Raw genomic sequence first — 20,394 nt, 5'->3', positions numbered from 1 at the left:
TTTGGTTAATACAAATACTGACTTTAATAAAGAAATTGCTTTAAGACATTAACACAGGACACTGTAGTAACCCAGCATGTGCATGACAATATAAAAATGACTACTTGCTTAACACGTCAAAGTCTTGGGGGTCTCTACAGTATAACCACAGCAAGTAGTTAACACATGGTATGATTATATCTTTTTTTTTTTCTACCGATCGCTATATTTAGCACATATGAACATAGGACCTTACAAAAAATCCTTTCAGGCGATCATCAACTCCCAGTCTCAAAAGCAAGCAATGCATGGAGCTGCTGGTCACTTTGATCATTGAAGAATGATCTTATCACGTCACTTGCCATATAATATTTAGTTGTAAATGAATAGACAGAGATGGAGGCTGCTGGTTTTAGTGGTTCTTCTGTCTTTACTCTGTCCTCTCTCTCTTTTTAATAATACAGGTGAAACAAACATATTCTATTCAACAGGCTCAGAGACTCAACATGTCTCTCCAGTTAAATATATTGTTATTACTAGAATAAATGCTATATGTTGTGACATGGTGTGTGAAAACAACTTTGCTCCATTTATATACAAATGCCAAGAGCAGAAAGGGCTCTGCACTCTTCCTACGAAGGTCGTTTAGCTGACCAAAAGGTTTGGCTGCTCAATGAAAGATCCAATGAGCAGAGATATTTTCAGTTGTGGGACTCATTTATCAGCAATGGACACATTTACACATGGGTAGTCAACACACACAAATTCTGGAATAGATTGCACACCAAAAGCATATTATTAAACCTGGCTGCCGTTGGTATAATGAAATACACCAAAGTGACGACACTCACAGGAGTTTGCACAACTGTGTTAATGAAGCAAAATGAAAGTCTATTGTGATAAATACAGTCATGCAAACTCCGGTGAGTACTGTCATTTTGACCTGGTGTGTGTGTGTTTGTGTGTGTGTGTGTATGTGTGTGTATGTGTATATATAAATTAATATATATATATTTTTTTTCCCCCAACGTTTCAGCCATCCTTAGGAGGCCCGAAACATTGGAAAACACGAGTGACGATTGAATAAAATCATTTGAAAAATAATTGGAGTGCTGGTCTTATTTGAACCTCAGATTTTCTGGATAAGGGCTGTTTCCATAATTTGGATCTTCATACCTTAAGTATGCTAAAAAATCGTTTAAACATCAATTAAACCCAATAGAAGTGTTTTGCATCCAATTGAGATTAATTATATCTTAGTTGGGATCAAGTACAAGGAACTGTTTTATTTCTATATAGAAAAAGGGAATCATCTTTAAAATGTGAATTATTGGACTATAATGGAATCTATGGGAGACAGGCTTTCGGTAATTTGGAGCTATACTGTACAGTAAGTATTTAGCAGATAAAGATGCGCATTCATTAAGATGGCTCCAGAAAGCTTGTGTCATCGACCCAAGGTGCCTGATCCATTACTAATGATCTTTCCAAAAATCTCTACCAGTGAGAGTTACTACAAGATAATAAATAGCTATAATTGTGGCATCATTATAAACACTTGTATTTTGTTTGAATAATACATAACCTTTTTTTAAATTCCATCAATACTTTACAAAGTATACAAATCTAAATCTGTCTTAACACCATACTGCATGACGTATGATACATACAATTAAATGTCTGTTTCTGATGCAACCATATTAACAACGCTCTTTACATTACTATAATAAACATTCAGTTTTATTTTACCATGAGTACAAAATATATAGTAACTACATGTTTTTTTTTTTTTTACATTTTGAGCCCCTTTCAAAAGAAAACGTTTTTTTTACAATGGATTATTTTAATTTAGAAAAAAACAAGATATGTCGGAGGTGATTTCATTATTTATACGGTAGGGCATGTTCATACCCACAAAATGTTTTTAGTTATAATTTAAAGGATTGTTAAAGAAAATGACAGTACCTTCTTTTGTTATAAAAATTAAAAAAAAAAAAACAGGCTAAGCTTTTCCAGAAATGAATTCTTCTAACCAATGTCAATGTTATATGCTACCTTACTATGCAAAAGGCGATTTCCTTCTCCACTACAGGCTGCCTGCACAGCCAAAAGATACATCTGTGGTGCACACTGGAACCCAATACATGGCCTGTGAAGTAAAACCTAGTCTTAACTATTATCATTAAAATAATACAAACATATTATCCTGCACTAAAAACCTGTTAAAAAAAAAAATATATAAAAATCTTATAATGCTGTAAAAAAAAAAAATCTTTGTTGAATTCTTCTTATAAGGGAGGGAGCAGTAATTGTTGTGCTACTTGAGTGAGTATTCTTTTGCTCTCTCCCTTTACACTTGTGAATAGTTTTGTGATGCGAGACATGAGCATGAAGGATGTTGCATCATCATGGACACACTTCTGATCAAAAGGTTTCAAATTATTAGATTTGAAGTTCATCCTTTGAGCTTCAACATTTGGTCAGGCCCCATTTTTCTTATAACAAGATTACAGATGTCTGAAAATACTGTTGACAGGCACACTGCTACCGCATCACAGCTAACAAGTAAGGCAGATACATATGCAACACAAATCTCACCATCGGGCTGAGTGCCCCCAATTAAGCCCCCAAGGGGGCAGCCCCGCAGTTTGCAAGCCTATGAATTAGATAAAGAGTGAATAAAAGTGATTCGTCCCCTACAAACATATAACATAACATTTTATGTTTATTGCACTTGGTTATTTTTTCCTATTCAAAAAGTAAATCAACAGCTTTTTGTGTTGTGCACAGAAATTTCCCTAAAATGTGTTTTTCTACATAAAGAGGAAGCATCCTCCAGACAAAATAAAATACAAAATGATCGTAGTATCTGAAGATGAAAATGAGCTAAGTAATCTGTTGCCATTTTACCACTATATTTCAGCAGTATGATTGCTACAAATATTGAGGTTTGGCTGTAATCATTAAATATTAAAATATGTGATTAAAAAATTGTGCCTTGTATTTGTCCAAAAGGGAAAAAAAAAAAAGGTAACCGCAGCACAAATCCAAATCTCTTTCCTCTGGCTGTGATAAGCAATTTGAGTCACCAAGGACTTGGAGTTAGGACCTGAAAGGTAAATTAGAACTAATTAAAAACAAGAGTAAATTTTCAATTCAATACATGGTTAGTCAAAATAACATTTTATACAATTAAAGGCTAACTATTTACATTTTCTGATCTTCTTATCCTACCCCAATTCCTCCCACCCTTCAGTCTCCAAAATAGAAGGCTTTTGTGCAGTTTACGTTGTTGGGGCTGGTTATCCGGAAACCCTTTATCTAGCAAACTCATAATTATAGAAAGGCCGTACACATAGGGGCATATTTATCAAGGGTTGAATTCAGAATTAAAAAAACTTTGAAATTCGGATTCAAAAAGACCTACCGAAATTAAATCGTTTTTTTTTTTTGGTCAAAGAGGTCCGTTTTAAATCGAATAGGTCCATATTCGGCTGAATTCAAATCATACGAATTGAAGGAATAGCGCATTCAACTGAATTCGATTTGAAGTTTTTCCCAAAAAAAACTTCGAAGTCTACCAATTTTTGATTTTATTCAAATTTGAATCAAATTGGGACTATTCCATAGTCGAAGTACACAAAAAACAGCTGGAAATTTATTTTTTCATTCGAAAATTCACCTCGACCTTTGATAAATCTGCCCCATAGACTCCATTTTATAGAAATAATCCAAACTTTAAAAAAATATTTTTTTATTTTAAATTACCGAGAGGCTGTCTCCCATAGTCTGCATTATAATCAAATAATCCAATTTTTTTTTAAATATTTCCTTTTTCTCTGTAATAATAAAACAGTACCTTGTACTTGATCCAAACTAAGATATAATGAATTCTTATTGGAAGCAAAACCAGCCTATTTGGGTTTGTTGTTGGGTTGTTTAATGTTTACATGATTTTCTAGTAGATTTAAGGTATAAAAATCCAAATTACGGAAACATCTGCTATCTGGAAAACCCCAGGTCCCGAGCATTCTAGATAACAGATCCCATAACTGTACTATGTTTACATTGTTTTGTGGCATATCTATTTTACACCCTTTTATTTGCCTCTAAAGGTATACATTACTAGGCTTCAGCATGTGCAAGCAAAGAATTTTTTTTACCAGATTAATGTAATTGAAGTATACTGATATGATTTAAATGGCGACCAGGTAGGGGACACAGACTTTAACCTTAAAGAATAAATGTCATACTTAAAATGGGTGATTGATGACAAGCGACTCCAGGCTCCTGCATTAATAGCATTTTTCATCTGTGTAACAACAGCGCAGGTCCCTGTGATTTTGCACTGTGTGAGTATTGTATTAACGCATTCATTTAATACAGAATTCCCATGTTAGATTAGGGTATCTCGGAATTTTATTATCCATTTGTCCACCAGATGCATAAAGTGTATCGGGGTGTAGGTAAGGCCTTTTCTAGATTCAAGCAAGGAGCTGCAATATGTCTGTGTAATGATGAGTACAAGGTCCTCTCTCTGACTTTTGAGGAACAATTACAGCTGGGTTTCGGCCATCACTTATTGGGGAGAGATGAAATTGATTACAGTAAAGTTGGCCAATATAACTTACCAAGTGTGCCATGCCACATGGAGTCAGCAGTTTACCGACTGCTTGCATGATATATATCTGGCTAAAAAGTCAGATCACACATTTGAGTTGTTCTAGGATTTGCAAATGTTTGGAAACAAACCCAACTAATCCTCCATATCATTGTATTTTCTTCCTACTACAAAGTAAGTATTTTTTTACTAGTTGGAACAGTAAAATACTGACCAGGTGGCAACTTAGTCAGAGGGCATACTGGTACATATTACAAGAAAACCTACTTTGGTTGTCCTTTCAGTGTTTCGTTTTCTTCACGGTTCTGCTGTCTCGACTTTGACTGCGCATCTTCATCTACAAAAAGTTGAAGACTTGAACTCACTTTCAGATAACCAATAGAAATATAGAATATTAATTGCTTGTGAAGCCCTACTAAACCGCTGTGCTTACCACATGAATGAACTTCAACATGATCCAGAAGGTTCGCTGTGGAGGCAGCTGTTCCAAGGCTGAAGTCTTTATTAAGAAAAATTTTAAACACACAAAGCCCCCCTGGACATGAATTTTTCAATATTTTCACCAGCTGGGTTGGGTTAGGTTACCATACTGGACTTTACAGAAGAAAATATTGCCAATTTAAATAAAAAGCAAATTGATTTTCACAACTTACTGCCCAGTTCCACTCCTGAACCAACTTATTCACTTGAAGGGTCAGTCCACACGAGCAGATTCGGGGAGATTTAGTCACCTGGCTACTAATCGCTTCTTCTTCTGGGCAACAATCTCCCCAAACTGCCTTTGCGTGTCTTCCCGTCTGCTATAAAGCACACGCGGCGCTTAGTTTTCCGAAGTTGCCCGAAGTTGCCTCACGAGGAAACGGTCGACTTTGGAAAACGAATCGCCTCGCGTGCGCACAAAAAATTAGGTGATTTTAAGGTTTTGGAATCAGTTTAGCCAGCCACATGGATTCGTCCGAATACTGGATTCTAAATGAAATTTTGGATTGCCTCCTTGATTTTAACTTTTCTCCAAACGTGAACTGATTCTGCCTAGAATATTGCCATCATCTTTAATGGCCAATATATCACAACACATATTAATAAAAGCCTTTCCTTTAAAGATTCTTACCTCTCCTAGCCAGCACATTTGTTTACAATTTTACATATTTTTTTTAAATATACTTGTCATAAACACAAATGCACTCAGCATGTCAGGCATGGCAATTTCTTTGAATTTTACCTCCATCTTGGAAACAATGTAAGAATTCCTGTAGATTGCTTCCTGTATAAAGCAATGCAAATTGCCAGTAAATGTATAGAAAATAGATGTCCAACTGCACTGATTCAAAAGCTTCAACAATTCTAGCAGCTATCACCTGATACACACTTCACAAAAACCACATAATGTATATACTGAAAGGTTAGTACACAGAAAGCACTGTAGTACTATATGTATACACAACTTTCAGGGACAACAAATATAAAGCTAGTGTTCTGTACAGCAGTAGTGTAGCGTGTAATCAAATAATGAAAGAAAATGGCCAGTGATTCACCTAGGTAACCTACAGACCCACTAATAACAAAGCAGAACACATACATAGCATATAAAATACTAAAAGTGGTATATTTTCACTTTATATAGATTCACATTTCAGACTTTTCAGCACAGTCCTTTATTGTATTGAGTATACATTAAATTTGACTGATTTTATATAAAATTGGCATACCACTTATTTATGGGGTCATGAATAAAAGACAATAAGTTCACCCAGGAGCAGTAACACATAGCAGCCAATCGGCAGGCAGTATTTACTGGTCGTCTGTTTAAAAGCATCTTATTGGCTACTGTGGGTTACTGCTCCTGGGCAAACCTAGTGGGGGTCATTTATAAAGTTTGCGCAAAACATATTTATTCAAAAATGGTTGTATTACCTATGTTTTTCCCTGAATGCTGAAATATTGCACTACTTTGCTTGTCTTTTTGTTTCCTGCAAATTTGCGCTGTGCACAAATATTCGCAAATGAGATGGATGTTTGCGACTATCCAAGGTCATTGGGGCTCATTTATAAACACTGGTCAAATTTACACCTGGGCAGTAACCCATGGCAATCAATCAGATTATTGCTTTCACTGCTCAACCTGCAGCTGTTTGAAAAAACCTAATCACTGATTGGTTGCTATGGGTTACTGCCTAGGTGTAAATTTGCCCACTGTTTATAAATGACCCCATTGTGCGCAAAAACAGCGTTGGCAGTAATAAAAATTCACAATTTTCAAAAACTGTTTTGCAAATATTTTCTCAGCCACCAAAGTCGTGGCATAACTCAAATACAGAGTGTGTGCATAAATATTCACAAATTGCGATTATACCATATTTAAAAATCCCTTAAGGACTATTGCAGCGCAAATACAAAATGAGCAAATCTGTTTGCACATTAAATATACCACTCTTATCCAGCTTTGTAAATAGAACCATGGGCAGGGCAAATATACTGACTGTGTGAATCATTCTGCACTGTGAGAGGTTTATAAATTATTACATATAGGGATTAGTGCATGGGGAATTGAGGAACTGCACAATGTAGTCCTTGGCAATCTGGGTTTCTATAAAATCTGAGCTGTTTTAGAAGATTAGCAGTAATATGCATAAAGCTTTGCAATGCAGGACTTTCTGCAATTAACCTATAATTAGTGATGGGTGAATCGGAACCATTTCACTTCGCAGAAAATTTGTGAATTTGCAGAAATGCATTAAATCTATGGGTGACAATTTTTTTTGACAAGCGACAAATTTTTGACGCATGACAATTTTTTTCACCCATTAGAGTCTATGGGCATCATTTTTGCGGCAAAACTTGGCGAAAAAATTAAGCTCATCACTACCTATAGTTCAGTTTGTTAGTTTAATGCATTGGTTAGCTAATGATCATAGCTTCATTAAAGGATACACCTGATGCTTCAGCAAATGTTTCCTTTTCGACTTCCTCATTTTCGTTTTCTCTGAAAAAGCTCGGGCGATTTCAAACAATTTCTTCCTTGTAGCTGAAAACACAAAACAAAATTTACATTTATTTTGGTTGCTAGAGAACTTATATAACTGTGCCTTTCTCTAATTGGCACTATTTTGCATCCCTATTTTATGCACAGAGTATATAATTTCCGTATATACTGAATATCATTTCCATATATACTGAAAGTATATCAGTTGGGGATTTCTATTATAGATAAAAAGCAAATTCTCTAAAGTGGTTCAACATTTTCATTTTCAGCGGGCTTAATTAAAATAAAATCATAATGTCACACAAGAAGTCTGTGGATCCCTTGAGGAGGTTGGGGATTACAAAGATCCTTTGGAAGGTGCATCTGGTCTGCAGGCCTCCAAATTGGACAGCTTTGTTCTAATTATTTGCAGCCAGGGCTTTGGTATAGAGTGGTTTCAGTGTCTCAAAGTCACATGGACTAATGCAGTTTGTTTCCTTTGATATAAAGCCCTAGGAGTTGACCTAGACACCTAATTTTCCACCAAAAGGGAGTTGGCATCTGTGGTGTTTTCACCAATGACTATAACAGTGATCAAAAATGTTGGTGTTTAATCTGGTAGCTGAATGATACTAAGGAAAAACTGTGTGTTGGAGGTTAATTGGAAGCCCCAGCATAAGAATTATGGCAGCTACCTAAACAAACGTGCAACAATCTTAGGATACATCTGCACCATACTCTAAAGGTGGCCATAGATGCACAGATATTCGGTGCGTATATGGCGGGAGATGAGCCGGCTGATATCGGCAAAAGAGTTGGATATTGGTCAGCTCGTTGAATGGAAAATTTTGATTGGGCACCTTTGAAGGCGCCAGAACATCGGCCAGGGTTTACAGCTGAATCCTCAGGTACAGGTAGAATTCAACTGTTTCTACTTGTATATTTGACGATTAACTCTAGGGGGTATATTTATAAAAGAGTAAAGTTAGAGATCGACACGGTCCACTAGAGTGAAATCCCACTATCTCCATTCATTTCTATGGGATCTTTAAAGGATGAACTTTCACTTTCACCCACTGATAATACTCTTTTAAAAATGCCATAGAAATGAATGGAGAGAGGCGGAATTTCACTCTAGTGGACTGTGGTGATCTCTAACTTCACTCTTTGATAAAAATGCCGCTAGGTGTCTAAATTGAAAATGAAAGATGTTTCCTGCGACCAATGGTTGCTAGAGATGTCGCGAACTGTTCGCCGGCGAACATCGGGTGTTCGCGCTCGCCGGAAGTTCGCGAACGTCGCGCGACGTTCGCCATTTTGGGTTCGCCATTGTTGGCGCTTTTTTTTGCCCTCTCACCCCAGACCAGCAGGTACATGGCAGCCAATCAGGAAGCTCTCCCCTGGACCACTCCCCTTCCCTATAAAAACCGAAGCCCTGCAGCGTTTTTTCACTCTGCCTGTGTGTGCTGAAGAGATAGTGTAGGGAGAGAGCTGCTGCCTGTTAGTGATTTCAGGGACAGTTGAAAGTTTGCTGGCTAGTAATCGTTTTGATACTGCTCTGTTATTGGAGGGACAGAAGTCTGCAGGGGTTTGAGGGACATTTAAGCTTAGGTAGCTTTGCTGGCTAGTAATCTACCTTCTACTGCAGTGCTCTGTATGTAGCTGCTGTGGGCAGCTGTCCTGCTTCTGATCTCATCTGCTGACTGCTGCAAGGACTGCTTTTATTTATTTTTTTGTTGTTTTACTACTACTACTACTACTACTATAAGAGCCCAGTGCTATTAGTCTAGCAGTGTTGGGGAGTGGGACTGGTGTGCTAATCTGCTGCTCCTAGTAGTTCAGCAGCACCAACTTTAATTTTTTTTTTTAATATTCATTTTTTTTTTATTTTACTTTTTTTTATTTTACTACCGCTGTAGTAGTGTATAAGTTGACCTTTTAGGCATTATTTGCCCTGTAGGCATTATTTGCACACTGTTTTCTTCAACCCGCCATCTAGCTGTGTGACCTTGTTCACATTCTGTCTAAATATCCATAATATTACCGTCTCCAGAAAAAACACCGGAGTGACTTTTTTCAAGCAGCCATAATATATTTTACGTAATCCGTATCCACCGCTGTAGTAGTGTATACGTTGACCTTGTAGGCATTATTTGCACAGTGTTTTCTTCAACCCGCCATCTAGCTGTGTGAGCTTGTTCACATTTTGTCTAAATATTGATAATATTATCGTCTCTAGAAAAACCACTTGAGTTACTTTTTTTCAAGCAGCATTCATATATTTTACGTAATCCGTATCCACCGCTGTAGTAGTGTATACGTTGACCTTGTAGGCATTATTTGCACACTGTTTTCTTCAACCCGCCATCTAGCTGTGTGAGCTTGTTCACATTTTGTCTAAATATTGATAATATTATCGTCTCTAGAAAAACCACTTGAGTTACTTTTTTTCAAGCAGCATTCATATATTTTACGTAATCCGTATCCACCACTGTAGTAGTGTATACGTTGACCTTGTAGGCATTATTTGCACACTGTTTTCTTCAAACTGCCATCTAGCTGTGTGTATTATCGTTTCCAGAAAAACCAACTGAGTTTTTGTTGTTGTTGTTTTTTTAAAAATAATGCCAGGCAAAGGCAGGCCGCCACGCAGAGGCCGTGCTAGGGGCCGTGCTGCTATGCAATCCTGTGGCCCTAGCAAATTGCCCAGTTTTAAAAAGCCAATGACCCTGAACTCCCAAAATGCTGAAGAGGTAGTTGACTGGCTTACACAGCACACCCCATCCTCTACCGTTTCTAACTTTACCACAACATCCTCCTCATCCTCCACTGCTATGGCCACCCCACGTAACACTTCCTCCACCACCGGTGCCCCTTCTTCACTGGAGTCAGAGGAGTTATTTTCCCATGAGTTTCTTGAACTGAGTAATGCGCAACCATTATTGCCAGAAGAAGATGAAGGAGATGAGGACCTTACACCAGATTTAATTCTGGCAGAGAACACGATAGAGATGGACATAATGAGTGATGAGGAGGAGGTCCCCGCTGCTGCTTCCTTCTGTGATGTGTCAGAAGAAATTGATGCATCTGAGGAGAATGATGATGAGGAGATTGATGTTTTGTGGGTGCCTAGTAGAAGAGAGCAAGAGGAGGGTAGTTCAGATGGAGAGACGGAGAGTCAGAGAGGCAGTAGGAGAATAAGACTTAGAAGAAGCAGGGAGGACAGCCCGCAGGGATCAGTAGGGCAACAACATGTATCGGCACCTGTGTTCAGCCGGCCAACGCACCCGCCATTGCCGCCAATGCCGCCAACTTCTACTGTTACCGCCAGATCGCACACTTCCAAAAAGTCAGCAGTGTGGGATTTTTTTAATGTGTGTGCCTCTGACAAAAGCATTGTAATTTGCAATGAGTGCAGTCAGAAACTGAGCCTTGGTAAGCCCAACAGCCACATAGGTACAACTTCTATGCGAAGGCACATGAGCGGCAAGCACAAAGCACTTTGGGAGCAACACCTCAAAGGCAACAGGCAAACTAAAAGCCACACTCCTTCTGGTCCAGCATCTTACTGCTCTACCTCTGCTCTCCTTGACCCGTCTGAACCACCCTCCACTCCGCCTTCCACCTTGACCACCTGTTCCCATTCCCAGTCATCTGCCACCAGCCAAGTTTCTGTGAAGGCCATGTTTGAGCGTAAGAAGCCAATGTCTGACTGTCACCCCCTTGCCCGGCGTCTGACAGCTGGCTTGTCTGCACTCTTAGCCCGCCAGCTTTACCATACCAGCTGGTGGACTCTGAGGCCTTCCGCAAATTTGTAGCAATTGGGACACCGCAGTGGAAGGTACCCAGCCGCAATTTTTTTTCTAAAAAGGGAATACCACACCTGTACCAACATGTGCAGAGCCAAGTTACCGCATCTCTGTCACTTAGTGTTGGGCCAAAGGTCCATATGACTACTGACGCATGGTCCTCCAAGCATGGTCAGGGCAGGTATGTCACCTACACTGCCCACTGGGTGAACTTGGTAATGGCTGGGAAGCAGGGAATGGGTAGCTCAACAACAACAGTGGAGTTGGTGTCACCGCCACGGATTGCACGCGGTTCTGCCACCACCTCTACTCCTCCATCGCTCTCTACCTCGTCTTCTTCCTCTTCTTCTTCTTACTCTGCTGCTGGGTCCTCCTTCTCCTCCTCCACACCTGTGCACCCCCAGCTCCCCCTAGGCTATTCGACGTGCCAGGTACGCCGTTGTCACGCTGTCTTGGGGATGACGTGCCTGGAAAGCAAAAACCATACCGGATCTGTACTCCTGTCATCTCTGCAGTCACAGGCCGATCGGTGGCTGACCCCACACCAACTGCAGATCGGAAAAGTGGTGTGTGACAATGGAAGCAATCTGTTGGCAGCGTTGAGACTGGGCAATTTAACACATGTGCCCTGCATGGCACATGTGTTAAATTTAATAGTCCAACGTTTTGTCTCCAAGTACCCAGGATTCCAGGACGTTCTCACCCAGTCCAGAAAGGTGTCGGCCCATTTCAGACGTTCCTACACAGCCATGGCACGCCTTGCTGACATTCAGCAGCGCTACAACATGCCAGTCAGGCGTTTGATTTCTGACAGCCAGACTCGCTGGAATTCAACGCTCCTTATGTTGGAACGTCTGCTGCAACAACAAAGGGCCGTCAACGAGTACCTTTTTGAACTGGGTGGTAGGACTGGATCTGCAGAGCTGGGGATTTTTTTCCCCCGTTACTGGGTGCTTATGCGCGATGCCTGCAGGCTCATGCGACCTTTTGAAGAGGTGACAAATATGGTCAGTCGCACCGAAGGCACCATCAGCGACCTAATACCCTTCGCTTTCTTCCTGGAGCGTGCCGTGCGACGAGTGACAGATGAGGCTGTAGACCAGCGTGACGAGGAGCTGGAAGCGCGCGATTTCTGGTCGGAATCACCAGAACGAACCCAGGCACCTGCTGCAACGCAGGGAGAGGTGCCAGAAGTGGAGTCAGAGGAGGAAGGTTTCTTTGTGGAGGAGGAGGAGGAGGACCAACAGGAGCAGGCTTCCCAGGGGGCTAGTGGTGACCTTTTGGGGACCCCTGGTCTTGTACGTGGCTGGGGGGAGGAGACCGTGGATGATGCAGTCCTTGATAATGAGGAAGCGGAGATGGATAGCTCTGCATCCAACCTTGTGAGAATGGGGTCTTTCATGCTGTCATGCCTGTTGAAGGACCCCCGTATCAAGAGGCTTAAGGAGAAGGACCTGTACTGGGTCGCAACGCTACTAGACCCTCGGTACAAGCATAAAGTGTCAGAAATGTTACCAACATACCACAAGTCCGAAAAGATGCGGCATTTACAAACCAGCCTGCAAAACATGTTGTACAATGCTTTTAAGGGTGATGTCACTTCAGGAACTCATCAACATTCCAGGGGCAGAGGTGCCAGTAATCCTGCCACGAGCGCACCTGCAAGGACAAAGCCCTTTGGCCAGTCTGTAACGTCAGACATGCAAATGTTTTTCTGTCCAAGGCAGCGCCACAACCCTTCTGGATCCACCCTCAAAGAACGCCTCGACCGGCAGGTAGCGGACTACCTGGCATTAACTGCAGATATCGACACTCTGAGGAGCGATGAACCCCTGGACTACTGGGTGTGCAGGCTTGATCTGTGGCCAGAGCTGTCACAATTTGCCATGAACCTCTTGTCTTGCCCAGCCTCAAGTGTGCTCTCAGAAAGGACCTTCAGTGCAGCAGGAGGGATTGTAACTGAGAAGAGAACTCGCCTAGGTCACAAAAGTGTCGATTACCTGACCTTTATTAAAATGAATGAGGGGTGGATCTCGGAGGGTTACTGCACGCCGGAAGACTTGTTCTGACTTCTATGCAGCTGTCCTTCTCTTCAAGCCTCATGACTCCACACACAGCTGTCCTTTAGCGTCCTCCTCCCTCCGCCACCGTTACAAACTAGGGTGCAAACCCTACTGGTTTAATTTTTTCTGGCCTCTGTGCTTCAGTGGCTGCAACCAAAAAAACTGGGCAAACAATGTCTACAAGGTCAACGTATGGCAAAAAATGACTATTTTCAGCATTTATATGGCATATTTTTTCTGGCAACTGTGCTTCAGTGGCTGCGACCAAAAAAATGCATATTTTCAGCATTTATATGGCATAATTTTCTGGCCTCTGTGCTTCAGTGGCTGCAACCAAAAAAAATTTATATTTTCAGCATTTATATGGCATAATTTTTCTGGCCTCTGTGCTTCAGTGGCTGCAACCAAAAAAATTTATATTTTCAGCATTTATATGGCATAATTTTTCTGGCAACTGTGCTTCAGTGGCTGCGACCAAAAAAATGACTATTTTCAGCATTTATATGGCATATTTTTTCTGGCCTCTGTGCTTCAGTGGCTGCGGCCAAAAAAACTGGGCAAACAATGCCTACAAGGTCAACGACGTTGACCTTGTAGGCATTGTTTGCCCAGTTTTTTTGGCCGCAGCCACTGAAGCACAGAGGCCAGAAAAAATATGCCATATAAATGCTGAAAATAGTCATTTTTTGCCATACGTTGACTCAACGTATATGGCAAAAAATGACTATTTTCAGCATTTATATGGCATATTTTTTCTGGCAACTGTGCTTCAGTGGCTGCGACCAAAAAAACTGGGCAAACAATGCCTACAAGGTCAACGTATGGCAAAAAATTACTATTTTCAGCATTTATATGGCATATTTTTTCTGGCAACTGTGCTTCAGTGGCTGCAACCAAAAAAACTGGGCAAACAATGTCTACAAGGTCAACGTATGGCGAAAAATTACTATTTTCAGCATTTATATGGCATATTTTTTCTGGCAACTGTGCTTCAGTGCTTTTTTTTTAGATGTTAAAGTTCGCCTTCCCATTGAAGTCTATGGGGTTCGCGAACCGTTCGCGAACCGCTCGCATTTTTGCGCAAGTTCGCGAATATGTTCGCGAACTTTTTTTCCGACGTTCGCTACATCCCTAATGGTTGCAATTGTTACGTCTATGGCCACATTAACAATGATACAATTGGTAAAAAAGGCCTGCAATTACCAATTTCTACCTTTCAAGCCTGTGGATTAATAATTCTGACCCTCAAAGAACATTCCCACAACCTTTGAGGTACCTCGGCAATATTCTAAACGGCATCAATGGGAAATTTTGTAAAAGCTCACCCATGCGCATTTTGCAAATACCAGATCATCACGGCATTTGACAACGCAGTATTAGGGAAATGCTCATCAGTTGAAAGTGAAAAACATAGAAGCAATTCTTTGTGCTTTATAATAATACAAAGTAAATATGGATTTTCTTAATTTAAAGACAGAAAATATATACTTTGTTCATGTTGAATACTGGTGTGTATAGTCCCTTTAAATCACAGGGGTAACCCGAACAAGTCTGAGATTAGACAATGAATAGATTTAGATATCAAAGTTGGAAATGAAGCATCGACTGATATTTATGAGTGTTGTCTCCAGAGTCTGACATTGGTCAATGGAATATGTTGTAAATTGACATTAGCAGCGACTGTGGTCAAAAGTCAGTGGAATGACTGATGACAAAGAAGAAGGCAATAGTAAAGATGAAAGCTGCATGTCTATTGGGCTTGATGACCTCTTTAATTGTCTTTCCATTAAATAAAAAAAGACAACAGTCAATTGATGTTTTTAGACACATGTCATTAATTTCAAAAAGCGCTTGCACTACATTCAGTTTTACCCTTTGGACATTTGTGAAGGTTCACAGTATGTGCTGCATTCAAGGTATCCAGTCTTTTGCTTAATTTGCCCCTTACTATAAGGTAATCTGGACAACAATAAGTGACTGCAGTAGATGGAGACCTGACTGCTCCTAATGCACTAATATGAATCTATTGTATAGGTTTCATTTAGGGAGTGATTTGAAATTTTTTTGCACAAAAACAACTTATTAAGCAAAACACAAATGGAAAACTGGAATGTAAGGAACATTGAACATTGTAGAACATGTAGAGGTCAATACAAGCCATATTTTTAATTCAAGAGTTTTTGAGTTTGTAAACTCACAAATGCACGTTTTTTAAGTACATAAACTTGAAAAATTCAAGGTTTTCAAGTTTTTTTTTTCACGATTGTATTCAATGGAGTTTTTTTACATTCAGATTTTCAGATTTTATCATAAATAAGCAAAAATTAAAGTTTTTTTATATTGTGAGTTTATTCCAACAATTTTGTACCTAGTTCAACACTGCATCTCCAGCAAGTGGAACATTAGGATAACTCTTAGCTTGTTTAACTGGTGTTCTATACCATTAGCTTAGCAAGTTTGTGTATTTTAAAGTAGCCAGTCTTCGTCACCCAGAGAAAGCCCTAGTTCTTCCCATATAGCTTTGAATGGGGTACGGGGGGTATGTTTAATGTTCATATGAATGAAACTTGAATGAAATAGTTCTAGTAGGTGGATCCCAAAGAAGTTGGTGCTTTAACTGTTGTGTGCGAAACTATGAAATGTTTCATTTGGTCATATCTAAATAGATTGGGTTAAGTGGGTTTGATATGAGGGAACAGGGTTTTCTAAAGAATGAACAGTGGAACCCAATAGAAAGAAGTAAGTACCCGGATATAGTTTTACCTGCCATCTGTTATAGGGAGGAGCATCAACCCCGTCAGGAATCTAGGATTACCAATGACAGGGGGTATGCTAGGAGCAACTGCCAATCTATTGGATGGCCCAGAGTAGTGTTTTTGTTAATCCCTGTTCTATTTGAATCCGTAACCTGTGGGAACAGTGGCGAACTACCAGGGGAGCAGGCAAGGGCCTAAACCCCCCTCAGGGCTCCCCGGCAGCTCGCGCGCCACTGGATTCCGCACAGAAAATAGTGTACAGCGGGGGGCCCCGGCTGCACGTCCCGCGCCAGGGTCCGCCCCCTCTAGTTACGTTACTGTGTGGGAACTGTAACATGCCCAATGCATCTGTTAATCAGTGCGGCTTTCCGATTGCTGAACAGGTCAGACAGGTCTATACCGCCGGTGACTTTCGTTTCGGTGAATTTTGAATTTGTTATCCTGGGGTTTCTCTTAAATCATATAAACCACATATAAAGGGTGATAGGCTGCTTTAGTTTGGTAAGTACCTGGCTGGTGGGAAGAATGGCCTGAAATAGGTATCAAGATATTTAATTGGCTGAGCCAGAAGTAAGTTGGTTGGTTCTCCTCAGTTTTTCAAGTCCTGTTGAAGCCGGCTCAGCAAACAGGTCTGACAGACGTCCATTAATTCTCACTCTGGCTGAGGATTGTGTTTATACTGCTAAGACCCAGACGACTATTTAGGGTCCTTAACTATAGCACGGAAGGGCAACTCATCAAATGTCTTCTCAGCATTGGTTGACTAGAACATAGCTGGTGTCCTCTATTTTTTGACAGCAAAGCATAACAGTAAAGAGTCTGTTGGTGTTGTCTCTGGCCTCTCCGCCAGGGACAAAACCCACTTGCTCTGGATTAATTAAGCTGGGTAAAATAGCCTAGATCCTCGAGTATTTAGTATACAATAGATCTACATTTAGTAGGGAAATCAGTCTATATTCTGCAGGGTCATGTGGGCCCTTTCTTTTTTATGCATGTATGTAATAAGGGCTTTTAAAGTTTACATTTCATGGGTGGAGCAGACTTACCTGCCTCTATTAAAGGGGTTATTCACCTTTGAGTTGCTAGGGTCCAAATGACCCTAGCAACCATGCATTGATTTGAATAAGAGACTGGAATATGAATAGGAGAGGCCTAAATAGAAAGAGGAGTGATAAAAAGTAACAATAACAATAAATGTGTAGCCTTACAGAGTATTTGTTTTGCTGTTTTTTTTTAGAAGGGATCAACCCCACTTGAAAGCTGGAAAGAGTCAGAAGAAGACAGGAAATAATTTAAAACTGTAAAAAAAAAAAAATCAATTACTTAGAATTGCCCATTGTCAGGTAACTTAAAGGTGAACCACTCCTTTAAAAGTGGGGCTAAAAGCTGCTGCCTGTGGAAAAACCATCAGTTGTGAAATAAAATACACACTAAAAACCATCCATTAGCGGTGCATATGAATGAGAAAAATTAAAAGAGGTCAGTTTGCAAATCAGCACATCCTTACTAAATGCATTTCTTGTAAGCCTGCACTTCTAAAACAGCTGCTGTTTGTTGCTACTGCTAAACTGGAAATCCCAGCATACATTGGCTTAGAAATATTGCATCTGTTTAACTTTGTTAAGGTCAAATACATGAAAAGAACATAATTATAACAAAGCCTCTACCATGTTTTCAGATACTTTGCCAACAAGGCAAATAAAATTATATATATAGCAAGACTGCCCTCTTCTGGAGAAAAACTATAAAAACAAATTAGTATGGTGTTAACACATGATGTTTTTCCCTTAACTTTTCCCAAACTACTATCAGCTGCTCTATCACATACTAAATAAAGCACAAGGTAGATAGAACTTCCCTGAACTCATTTTTGTCAACAGTTTCTCAAATATTACTACAATTTGCACTTAATCTACACATAGGGACTGAATAGAAAGACGAGTATTAAAAGTAGCAATAAGAATACATTTGAAGGCTGGAAAGAAAAAGACAATTAATTTAAAAAACAAAAAAATGAAGACGTAAAATTGGTTAGAACTGGCTGTTCTCTAACATACTAAAAGTGAACTTAAAGGTGAACCACCCCTTCAAAGGTTAACAAGGAAATCTGGACAGGACATTGAAGTGAATTACATTGCCACGTCATCAGTCCCGCCCCTTAAGTCACCTCCCCGCTCCCTACATCACCCACCCCCGACATCACCAGCCAGGTGAGCATGGTTGACACCTGTTAGAGTGAACAAATCAAACATGGTCATCAATGTGCACTACAGTGGCCAAGGCTACTTAACAATATTACGTATATAGCTACACAGTGCACACTGGGTGTAATTTGCTACTGTTATTTGCCATCTGTTTGGAAAGTAAGAGGGAAACCTTTATTGCTATGGCTGATATGCAAGAACTGCAACTGGACCGAGACTGGATAGTCAGGACTTACACAAAGAAGTACTGAGTGATTACTGCAAGAAACATGTATTCGACCTTCTGCCAAAAAAGAGAGTTGAGGTTGAGCCCAAAAACTGAAAGCAGGTGACATTGTGAAGGGCAGTCAAGGTTTTGGGACAAGCAGTAGTGAATCAATAGCAAAGTAACTGCTGCCAAAAACAAACATGTTCCAGAGACCCTTTACTGAAGGTCTATAACATGATAGTAAACATAATACAGAATAGTGGCAGAGGCACTAGTTATTATACTATTATTTTAGTGCCAACATATCCCACATGATAAAACATCATTCACATCAGTCCCTGTCCCAGTTCCCCTCTTCGCATTCACATGCACTATGGGTCAATTTTATCAGGAGCCAATTAATCTGCATTAGGGGCATTGTTCTAAAAAAATAACAGTCCCAGTCTAGGAGAGAGATGGCATCTATGCAATATACGCAAGTAATCTGGAGAGGGAATGGAAGACAAATACCAGTGACAAGTAAGAGGTCAGATGCTAGAAGTGCACAAAGAAGAACAAATCTGACCTAAGTACAAGACATACAGTTCGGATGGAAACATGGCAGTAGCATATTTAGGGCAAGATAAAACAAAGCAGCAACAAGATAAAAAATTGCACACTGAGAATTAGAGCAGGAAATACAAAAGCACAAAGTTAACCAAAGAGGAGAAAAACTTGAAACCAGCACCGGTATTACTTATATACCCGCGCCTGCCACCCCCATCTGATATCTCTGGGGGTAGGAGGGATGGGTAAGTAATATGCAAGGATAAGCAACAACACAAGGAAAAGAGGAGAAATCAAAGCCTAATGAAGTTGAGGGGTAGGGCCATACAGCAGGTATAGTTCCATGGACAACATCCCACAAAAAGTGGGTTTTGTCAACCCCAACACACTAGTCCAACAGATTTTATTCCACCCTGTGCAGCACTGCTTCATTCCTACCGTGTTACATTGTATGAAATATATCAATAGGATACACCCTAAAGTATATGGACGATTTGTGTAAAGTTACACTTGGAAATAACATGACAGGACCAATTTTCTATGATAAAAGGAAACTGCCATTTTGGGTCAAGTTGCATGTAAAAAATGGAAATTTATTATATAACAGGCTCTTTTAAAAAGACAGAACAATTTTTTGTAACCTTTCTAAATATGACTTGAAAAAGAATAACATTCTGTGTATGCAGATTCTTCCGTGAACCCCCCCCCCCCCAACTTGGATGGATTCTGTTTTCAATCTAGTCTTGGTTATTAGTGCCTTCACCTTGAGCAGAACCACCTGATTTGTTATGAGAGCAGTTCTTTGCTTTTCTGTGCTATGAAACGATATCTCTATGCTCTCCCATCAGTAATGCCCTTTTAGTCACAGATGTTCTTATGTCATATGTTCCCAAATCTATAAAAACTCTTATGCTCAAAATTGTAATACTGGTCCCAGCCTTGGCTAGTATTTTACCACCTAGGCAGGTAAAATACTGGCCAAATGGCAACCCTACATACACCTTAAACATCTTCAATAACTGGGACACCAGTGATTATTTAAAATGTATTAAAATTTTTATTTTCTGGGGATTCCCAACCTAACTCTAACTCTCACTCCCAGCATAATATAATAAATACAGGATCTAACTTCACGCTAGCTATTCCTATCTACTTATTTTCATACTTCAGGTTCCTCAACACCATTCACCCCTGCCAGCAAGTGGGATCTAGAGAGACTTCTCAGAGCCTCATGATGTAAAGGACA

General features: G+C 40.0%; 1 protein-coding gene across 7 annotated transcripts in view; it reads right to left on the bottom strand.

Moving 5' to 3' along the window:
• The window catches only part of cuedc1.S (CUE domain containing 1 S homeolog), a 77,300-nt gene continuing 56,906 nt past the window's right edge, over nucleotides 1-20,394 (bottom strand). For 4 of the 7 annotated variants that reach the window (XM_018248472.2, XM_018248469.2, XM_018248468.2 and 1 more), the window contains 4 exons: nucleotides 7,532-7,625; nucleotides 5,034-5,092; nucleotides 4,868-4,937; nucleotides 1-3,088 (listed from right to left, as the gene is read on the bottom strand). In XM_018248472.2, the coding sequence (XP_018103961.1) occupies nucleotides 3,082-3,088; nucleotides 4,868-4,937; nucleotides 5,034-5,092; nucleotides 7,532-7,625 (230 nt within the window). In that variant the 3' untranslated portion in view covers nucleotides 1-3,081. 7 annotated transcript variants of the gene reach the window in all.

This window comes from Xenopus laevis, chromosome 2S (genome assembly GCF_017654675.1).
Source record: "Xenopus laevis strain J_2021 chromosome 2S, Xenopus_laevis_v10.1, whole genome shotgun sequence".
Classification (NCBI taxonomy): Eukaryota; Metazoa; Chordata; class Amphibia; order Anura; family Pipidae; genus Xenopus; species Xenopus laevis.
The sequence above is the reverse complement of the archived record's forward strand: the minus strand, read 5'-3'. Positions and strand labels throughout refer to the sequence as shown.